This window comes from Sebastes umbrosus, chromosome 14 (assembly GCF_015220745.1).
Source record: "Sebastes umbrosus isolate fSebUmb1 chromosome 14, fSebUmb1.pri, whole genome shotgun sequence".
NCBI lineage: Eukaryota > Metazoa > Chordata > Actinopteri > Perciformes > Sebastidae > Sebastes > Sebastes umbrosus.
Window position 1 is genome coordinate 15,943,407 of NC_051282.1, and position 9,967 is coordinate 15,953,373.

A 9,967-nucleotide genomic window follows, 5' to 3' on the forward strand; every position below is an offset into this window, starting at 1 on the left:
AAAAGACTGGGTCGGGACCCCACAGGTGGGTCGCATTAGATTTTATTAGGGTTGGGTCAAATAAATTCGCAAAATTTCTTCCGTAGTCTTTTATTTAACATTTATATTTGAGAGCAGCTTGGTGCATTCCCCTCTTGGCCAATCAGGGTGTAACGACGCCCTTTCTGTAGGGCTTAAAAGAGGAGGGAACCTGCACACCCAGGGTGATTCTGATCTCTCCTTCACTCAATGCAACATGTGTTATCAGCCAAACCAGAAACTCTGGTCTGTTTTGGGCCCTTTTGGGATTCTGTGATCTTTGTGTTTTGTTTGTTGAGAGTGTTGACTATCCTAGTTGGGGAAATAAGTTAAGTGCCAACCAATTGGGTTACCTGCACTGGGACGTTTAGGTACTATTTGTGCAACGATCTGGCTTGCCTTACAATAGCCTAACGCCTGTAAGCTGTATTTTTGTATTCTATTCATTTGTTGATTTTCAATGAAACCCTTTATACCCATTTCTTTTAGTGTATTTTATTTGGGAAAACTTTAAAGGAGGGTAAAAGGAAAAACACAAACCAATATTTCAGTTTCCTTAATTGTTTGTTAATATAGAGGCATTTGTTCATTATTATTATTAAGAAGGCATTTTATTTTATATTATTATGTGGATGGGAACTGTTTTTCAGTTCTGACTGAACAACTAAAGTCTGGGGAACTCAGTACCGCCACAAACTCTGACGACAATAGAGTTACACCAACTGTCGTTTCCCGGCGGACGAGAGCAGTCTATGCTCGCGACACAGCGCAGTTTGAGCTCATGTTTAAGCTGCGCTCGCCACAGCGTGCAGCGCACAAAGTTGGGATTTGCTTGATGCCGCGAAAAGTCGTCGTGGTGCGACGCAAACCGTTGGAATTAATGCGTTTCAGAGCGCAGCGGTGCCGTTGTCACGTTGTGAGTGAAAGGACCTTCAGTGAGTGAGAGAAAGAGAGAGAAACGGAGAGTACTTAGAGAAAGAAATACTCAAGCAGGAGCACAAATAAATAAAAACTGATGAATCTTAGTTTATGCCAGAGATTCACACGCCAAGTTCACACCAGAGGGGTGAATTATTCACTTTTCTTATCTGGGAGTTTAAGGTAAAATCAAAAGTTTAACATAAAAATGCTGTTGCAGTGTCCTTATTATTTTGTTATTTGTTCACTCTTTCAAAGTCACCAGAATGCAGGAAACAAAATCTCTAAAACTAAAAATTCAACTTTTGCTTTGGTTTTGAAATTCCCCCTTTTGACTCTTTGGGTGTACTGCATATAAACTCGGAAAAAAAAGTTTGTGTTTGGTGGATTATTTCTCTGTTGTCACAATGCTAATTGGCGTTGTATTTTACATCGTTGGAAAGCCTGTTTATTTACCTTCACAATGATGTCCAACTTGTAAGGATCATTGCATCCATATCCAAAGAATATGTGCCACAAAACACGTTTGTCTTAATAAAAATACCACCAAAACATGCGTTATAAAAAATGACAATACCTCATATAAACTTTGTGATTGTGGTATTTGTGGTAATATATGTATTTTTTTTTTACCTGATAGAAATACAAACAATACACAAATGATGGGGAAAAACTCCCACGAAGTCGTCAAGCATATTATTATTGTTGTTGTATGTTATTTTGAAAGTCGTGACCGGAAGCTTTGTGCTTCTGCGCGGTAACTTGACAACATTACTGGAAGAGAGGCGGGCAACTGAGAAAGAGGTTGGTTCGATTTGTCCCTTTGCAGCCACCGTCCTCTGATATTAACATATTGTAAGTGAAAGTAGAGAAATAATCACTACTTTCTGCTCAAGTTAAACCTGAAAACACATTATTTAAGACTAAAGTCTTTTATCTTCATTTTATTGTTTTTTTTATTTTTTTCCTTATTTGCTGCCTTCTTGTTTACTTGTTTGTGGTTTTAAAATAATTAAAACCTCTTCTACATCAGCAATTATGATAAATAGGTGCATTATATGTTCATGGCTTGGAAAGGAAACTAATTGTAGCCTCATACTATACAGTTGTTATACAACTCACAAGTAAACATTTAATCACAACGTGTTGTAAAACATACATAATATAGTAAATATACATATAAACCTTCAGTCTAATGAGTACTAAACAAAGATTTAGCTCATGAGTTCTTTTATTAATTTGATTATATTCCCCAAATTCTGCTAAAAAATATATAATTTACAAAATGGTTATGCACAACTCTGCTTTTCTTGGGTTCCTTGTGCAAATCACAGTGCATTTCCTCACATGGGAAATGAAAAAATAATCATCCAGAAGTACTGTCCACACAGGCTGCTGTTTTGTTAATGTGGCTTGTTTTTTGTTTTTTTTGGTGCGATGATCAAAATGAAGTTTGATTTTTGTTTTCTTCTTCTGGAAGATTTTCTGAACTTCCTGATCTGAAACACAGAAGACAAAGAAATTTATTCTGAGGGAGAGACTTTATATTATTGTCCGTCAACTTTCAGCAGAATATTATCAAAATGATGTGAACATACTGCGTACTGCGCACAATTCTGTTGTTGATGATGATTTTTTAAAGCAAATCCTAAGTAAAAATTAACAATAGTGCATAATTAAGTTTTACATGTGTGAAGAGTTTGGTGATTTTCAATACAATTGCTTTATAATATGAATATTTAAAAAAATATTGATAACTATAATAAAGAAATATAAATAAATACAGTAATAATACTGAAAACAAACAGTAATGACAAAAAAAAAAATAGTTTTAGTCCTTACCTTTTATCCTTGCGTTTATTCTTGAGTATTTTGTGGGACGTCATCGATATAAAAACGACAACAAGAAATCCAGCCACGGCAGCCACTCCAATAAAGACATTTGGCAGGATATTCACATCCTCACCTTCAACTGAACATATAGAGAAGAACACATTCACATTTTCAATATGTGTTTTTTGGAGAACTGGTGCTGATATTTCAAGACTGATGTTGCATATACAGTACTGGAATTTTGTGCTGATATTGAATATCTACTTTATATACATTTGAAGGACCACAATGTTATTTTTCTTTTTCTGCGTTTCCCCTAAAAGTATCTCTATCTCCAGCGGTCAAAGCACTGCCTCTACTCAGGCACTAAATAACAACAACCAACCACATGATGCCGCTATAACAACTTTTGTACTCTGTCCATTAACTTCTTAACTGTGTGGCCCCAGACACAAAATTCTTATTCTTGCAAGTGAGTGCTGTCATAAATGTCCTGCTGTCAGAAATACTCACTATAGCACCACATGTGGATAAATCCGCTGCTGAAAATAGTCCCAAACAAATTTCTTTCTTTCCGTTTGAGTAACGTTTGCTAAAAAAACACAGAACCCACCTATTTTAGAAAATGACTGAGTCTTTTTAAAAAAATGAAACTATATATTTGTGAGCCGTTTTTTTAAAGATGTATTTCTTCAGTAGGAACCAATGGGTTTTAGACTGATAAAAAAAGAGAAAAGGTCTGGCGCGCTCGGGAGTTCAAACAAGTGTAATAAAGGTGCTTTTTGGCCGGGAACATAAAAAATTAACAAAAGAAAGAAGGTCTAAGTCACACTTCTGGCAAAAAAGTGAAAAGCCTTTAATCAGATGGCTATTTCATTGTGAAATACTGAAAACATACACAGTGCTGGCACATTATGAGATGGGCTACAACCCACGCCTATCGGCACAAACAGCCTTCCTCAGGGGGTTTGGGCTGAGTTCAACAGAAAGGGTAGGAAAGTCAGAAAATATTGAGAGACAAACTAACAGATTGTTGTTTTTGGACTTTACAATGTTGACAATAAGAAAAATATAGAATATTACCCGCAATGTCCTTTAATTGTTTAACACCAGACACTTGGCATCATTCTTAAAATCTTTCCAAAGTTACCATAAGCAATGCCAGATCTACTTTCTAGCTTTAACCTACAGTAGCTCTACGTCTGATTTGGTCATATGTGGAGTTGGACATGATGGATGAATGGCCTAGTAATGAAGGAGCAGGTGTTGGAGCGACACACTTTCGAGGCCACGGGGAGAGACTCATTAGTCTGATGTAAACTCACCCGGAGTGGTAACCAGCATGTGTTTGGTGGCGTTCAGGTGGCCGTCGTTGACCTCCGGCTGGATGCCCAGGATGTGACACATCAAGGGGTAGATGTTCACTGTCTCAAAGGGCCCCACCTCCAGGTTCTTGTGAAATGCTGGACCCACTGCCCTGAAGAAGGGCTTCATGTCCAACTCTTGGTTGTCAAAGCCGTGCTCACCCTTGTGGGCCTGAACCGGGAAATACTGCAAAGACACAAGAGGGATGGGTAACATAACATGCATGACCCCGTTTGTTAGATTCAATTAGATTGTAAAGTTTATAAGCCAGTGATTTTATCAGCAGCAGTTGGCACATCTTGGTTTGCTCTTATTTAGCCAGCAGAGGGAGGTATTGTCCAAGAGAAAGAGTCACTTCCACACTGTAGGACTGTTTTCTCTTTGTGACTTCTATCAACCAATGAAAGTGGCTAAATGAGAATTTTAATTCATCTCTAAAATTTACATTTTCATAAAACACTACATAAGACATAAATTCCTTTTATAATAATTCTGTTTTCTGTTTTATAACCAACACAATGTGATATCAGAAATATCAGTATGAAGAGGACCCTTATCTTAGCAATTATGTAACAACCTGAACATGCTTATCCTTCTCTGAGATCAAACTAAAAGGACTTTAAGTGGCCATAAACGGAACAAAGAGTCAGATAATACAGTCAAGATCATGGCCGGGCGTAACCGAGAACAATCCTTAGATAAACTGTTTTATCAGTAGCTTCACAGGACTGATTGTTTTCCTCATATTCAGCATTTGGAGACATTTTATGTTCTCAGATGTTTATCCTCCTAAATGAAGTTATGATTTGATGGTCCTCAGCACTGGGCTAACACATTCAGATGCAAAGTTGCCGCCCAAGTGGAGTGACTGAGTGGAGCCAAATGAAAACGCTAATTTTGAATTTTGAGGCATGACTAGCTTCATGAAGCATTTGAGAGCGCTGCATGTCATCAGCCGGGCCTGGATTATCCCAAGGACGTGCAAATCCACTTGATTGAAATTGTAATGTACTAAGATTAAAATTGAACTCCTTATTTCTGGTTGAAAAGAGTCCAGTTTCACCATTTCCAGTGAGCAAAATACAACTGGTAATGTCAGTATGTCTCAAGGCTTGAGGATAGTTCTGTAATAAACTGGAGGTCACATAAAGATTGTTTATCTGTATCAGTATATCAGTGCTTGTCATTTATTTCTTTATAATCAGATAAGTGGGTCATAATCAAACATAAAAAATATAATATCTAACCCTGGTTTTCACAAGGCTGCACGCAGCAGCTTGGCACATTGATGGGCACAAATGGCAACTTGAGGTAACTGTTTACTTTAAAGGGTAAATCAATAGGACTTGCAGTGAGCAGAAAACTGCTGCTGCACGTCTCTCTGTGGCTTTAAACTTTACAGCATGTTGCATATCTGGGCGGCTGTGGCTCAGAGTTGGAGCGGGTCTGCGGTTCGATCCCCTCTGCCTCTGCCATCAGTGTGTGAATGGGTGAATGCTGACATGTAGTGTAAAGTGCTTTGAGTGGACTGAACACTAGAATGGCGCTATATAAATGCAAGTTCATTTACCATCTGGCCAAACCCAAGTTACTGAAAACTAACATGTTCTCATAAAACATTTTGTATGATATCTTTTGAAAGGTTATTCCTCATTTTTCGTGCATTTTCCTACGAATGTCCAGCATATAGTGTTATATCATATAGTCTTTTAAAAAAAAAAAACTCCTGTCTTCACAGGAAACAACTTGGTTAGGTTTAGGCAACAAAACTACTTGGTTAGGTTTAGGAATAGAACGTGGTTTGGGTTGAAATAAGTCCGGAAGTGGCGTAAGTTAAAGTTGCAGTGGTTAGAATTGGAGCAAATATGATTAAAAAAAGTTATTTTTATAAAACAGTCACTATATCCTGACAGTAGTACATGAGACAGGTAATCTGAAAAAAATCATCTGCTTCTGTGTCCTCCGTTGCTCCTAATGGCATCTGCAAGATTTCACAGACCGGAGGAAAACAACCAATCAGAGCCAAGCTGGAGCAGCTGTCAATCACTCGCGAACTCCGATCAAACGGTCAAACTAGGCAGCGCTGATCAGATATGAATCACTATTCTATTACTGTAATGCCTATTTCTCAGATCAAATGTCTTTAGAAACATCTTGTAGTGTATGGTTTAGCTGTAAAATGAGAAAGTTTGTGACCCGGCTGCCCTGTTGAGATCAGTTGAGGAAATACCAAGCACCGCCCACGAACTGGAGCAAACTTTCTCATTTTACAGTTAAAGAGATGTTTCTGAAAACAAGAAATAGGCATTACAGTAACAGAATATTGATTCATACTTGATCAGCACTGCCTAGTTTGACCGTTTGATCGGAGTTCGCGGGTGATTTACAGCTGCCTCTGGTGAATGAACAGCCAATAGGAACGCTCTCTCTCTGAAATGATCTGAGATTCGCCAAAGTCTAGGTCAAGGTCTAGATTTTTCAAAGTCTGAAAACAGAGCCATGAGGAGGTGCAGAAGTCTAGTTTTCTCTCAAAACACTTGAATTACAATATGCTGAAAGGTTATAATAGAATTTTTACCCAATGATGCCAAAAACATTCTGCCTCCTGCAGGTATAAATACAGAAGTTACGTGAAAAATAAATAAACATTGACTGCTGGTTTCACACGGGTACAAACGGCGGTCTCCTGTGTGGAAGTGTTTTCTGACCCACCCATCCACCTTGACCTCCTCCCTATGCTGTGTTTGTCTGGTTCACGCTTGGAGAAAACATATGGTTTGACATGTCTGATCATTGCTGCTGCCTCTTAGTGATTGAATAACATGGAACGGTTGTATTTATGCAGCCTTGCCGGTCTCAAACACCTACTTCTTTAGCAAGAAAAATATAAACATAAAACTTGACTCTATCTGTCAACGCACCCCGTTGATTACATATCCAGGGTCGGCCCATAAAATGATGGGGAGGATACGATCATTTTTGGCGAAATGGAGACGCTCTGGCATCTCCTCCTTCTTGAACACATTGAGGTGTGGATGGGCCCCCTTCAAGATGTTGTACACCTTCTCCAGCTTGCCCGGCTTCGGCAACAGCATCCCAGAAGGGCCAAAGTCCACCAGGTGAAAGGACAGGTCTTTGAACGAGAAGCCCGGGATCTTGTACAGCGTGATCTCTTCCACCAGACCGTTTCGGTACACCGAGGTCATGCCGTGGTCGGATGTGATGATGATGTTCAGGCGGTCGGTCAGCCCGTGTCGCTCAGCTGAGTTTCGAATGTAGCCCACCGTTCTGTCCACTTGTTTGACCATTTCCCGACGCTGTGGGGAGTCGGGGCCGAATTTGTGACCTGTGCCGTCCGGCTCGCCAAAGTACAGGGATATAAAGTCCAGATCCTGATCACTGAACCAGTCCATCACTTTGTCTGTGTTTTCTCGCCAAGCGGTCTCGTTCTTGTAGTTGTAAAGCAGTGGCTCCACTTCCCGCACCATAGCAACCTGTCCCTGGTAACTGGAAGCTGTGCCAGGAAAGTGAAGAGAGCCAGCTTTCAGGCCCTGGAAGGGTCGGAAAGAAGACACATTAACACCACACATATAAATATAACGCATGTACTTGTAAGCATGACATGTTAACAAGCATGCCAAGGGTTGATCTATTCATACTGTGGGTCACCATGCACAGAAACCAAATCAGCAGTCGCTGGATTTTCATTAATTTCCTTGCAGCTGCACATTTTTAGGAAGCCTTATAGCAGCTGTCATTTGCATGCAGTTAACATCTATACCCCGCAAAAATAATTTGCAATATAACTGCGGCGATCTACCTGGAATTATTCAGCAGGCCTTCACCAGAGGTGTTTTTGTGAAGAGAAATGGTTTCTAGTGCTGTAAACTGCAAAACAGTCTCTCACAGATAAGATGGAAATTGTGCTGCACACAGACCTGTCTCTGCGCTGTGATCCAGATAGGCAGAGTGCCATTGTCCCACCACTCATTCACAAACTGAGTCTGATAGTAAGGCTTCTTCTCAGTGGTGGTGGTGTCGAACCACATGTTGTGGATTACCCCGTGATTCTCAACGTAGAGGCCTACAGAAGAGAATCACTGTCAGTCTGCTTGCACTCATTATTCACAGCGTGACACATTCACATTAAAAATTCTATCAACTTAACGGGCTGAGTGGCATGACGCTTTTGGACAAGGTCTTATGACCAACTTCGGAGATTAGAGGAATTTAATTTCAAGGAAGTTAAATTTCTTTTAGCTGGCACTGATGATTTGAGAGTCAAAATAAGAAAGGGAGCAGAGAATTCTTCCCTCAGTCATCCAAGCATAATTATCTTACTCAGCTATAAAAGCTGTTGGACCCTGGGACATTCAATTACAACTAATTCCTTTTTCCCGCGGCTTTTTTCAATCCTAGCAAAGTAAACTCAGAGCGGTTTCCTATTCCGCCATGATATGCAGATCCCCTGCCAACTGGAAGCACTGTTGTAGAAAATGAAACACTTTACCTGTCAAGAGGGTGAAGTGTGTAGGACTGGTGATAGTGAGGTAAGGAGGTGTGACATACAGGGCTTTGACTCCATCCTTGGCCATTTGGTCGAGGTTTGGCGTGTCCACGTCGCGGTCGTAATCCCACCGGAATCCGTCGAAGGAGATCAGCAGCACCTTCTGTCTCTGGTTGTGTGCCGGAGCTCCCAGGATGGACGAAGCCCAGAGGAGGCAGAGACTTGCGGTCCACAGCATGGCGAGCACTTGCACTTCCCAGATCGTAACTGACTCGATCCTCCAGCTAACACTCTCATTTACAAGATGATCCACCTCTTGGCTTCTCACCTGCGGGATCTGTAACCAACAGCTTCCGAGCAAAGTTTCACCGGCGTATCTTATCTCGTAGATTGGACGGACTTTATCTCAGCACTTTCTACATGCGGCCTGATGATGTTTATGAGTCAATTTTACGACTGGGAGTTGTGTTCACAGTGAATTTTCCCCCCTGTTTTTCTCTTGAGGACTGGCAGTAAAGCAGATTAATCTCTCCGGGCATCGCGGCTGTTTGTTTCCCCCCTAACTCGCTTGTTGATGCTGTCTTTCTGTTTGTCTGCCTGCCCCGTCTGTGTGTCGGAGTTTCCGGTGAATCATTGACAATGGGGGAATGACACTTTGATGGGTTTCACCTTGAGTTGGGATGGTGCATGATTGATCTGACACCAGGAAAATGAAGAGGAAAATGAGAGTATATATCTCTTCGTCAGCTGGTAGTGGTCTCTCGGGAAGAAACGACCCTAATAGACATATTCATTTTAATAACTCTAATGTGTATAATAGCCCCAGGATATTGTTAAAAGATCTTATAAAATCTACATTGATTTCTTTTAGCAATTGCCATGACGATGGACAAACTATTAAAAAGTGATCTCCTCATTGTTTCAGCTCAGATCATCCTCGGCGTTCCCATCCAGACATTATATATCACTGCGTGGTGATATAACCTTATCAACGTCCATCAAATTGCTAGACAAGCTAACTCAAATTTGTTCTTTATTGTGTGTGTCCTTGGCAGAGGTTCAAGGGAATTGTCCAATCTTTATGGAGATAAGGGATAACATTCATCAGCTTTCATTTACCTCATTCATATTCATTAGCTTTCTCATATTAACTCTATCCGCTCGTCTCCACTGTCAGCAAGATTCGGAGGAGTGTTATGGACTGCTGAGACCGGTGCGAGTCTCAGATCTCTGCTATGAGAACTTTATCAAACACACACACTGTGAACTTGAGGGGCAAGCAAACTTCATCTGACCCTCTCAATCCTGCACAGGATTTCCACAGGG

General features: G+C 40.5%; 1 protein-coding gene across 1 annotated transcript; it reads right to left on the bottom strand.

Moving 5' to 3' along the window:
- Positions 1–2,359: 2,359 nt before the first annotated feature.
- LOC119502056 (ectonucleotide pyrophosphatase/phosphodiesterase family member 7-like) lies at positions 2,360–9,086 on the bottom strand. The gene is made up of 6 exons (XM_037792884.1): positions 8,645–9,086; positions 8,073–8,218; positions 7,056–7,685; positions 4,095–4,320; positions 2,779–2,908; positions 2,360–2,435 (listed from the first exon to the last, which is right to left on the bottom strand). Exons 1-6 carry the CDS (start codon positions 8,877–8,879, stop codon positions 2,378–2,380), a joined length of 1,425 nt encoding a protein of 474 aa, XP_037648812.1. The 5' UTR covers positions 8,880–9,086; the 3' UTR covers positions 2,360–2,377.
- Positions 9,087–9,967: the final 881 nt, after the last annotated feature.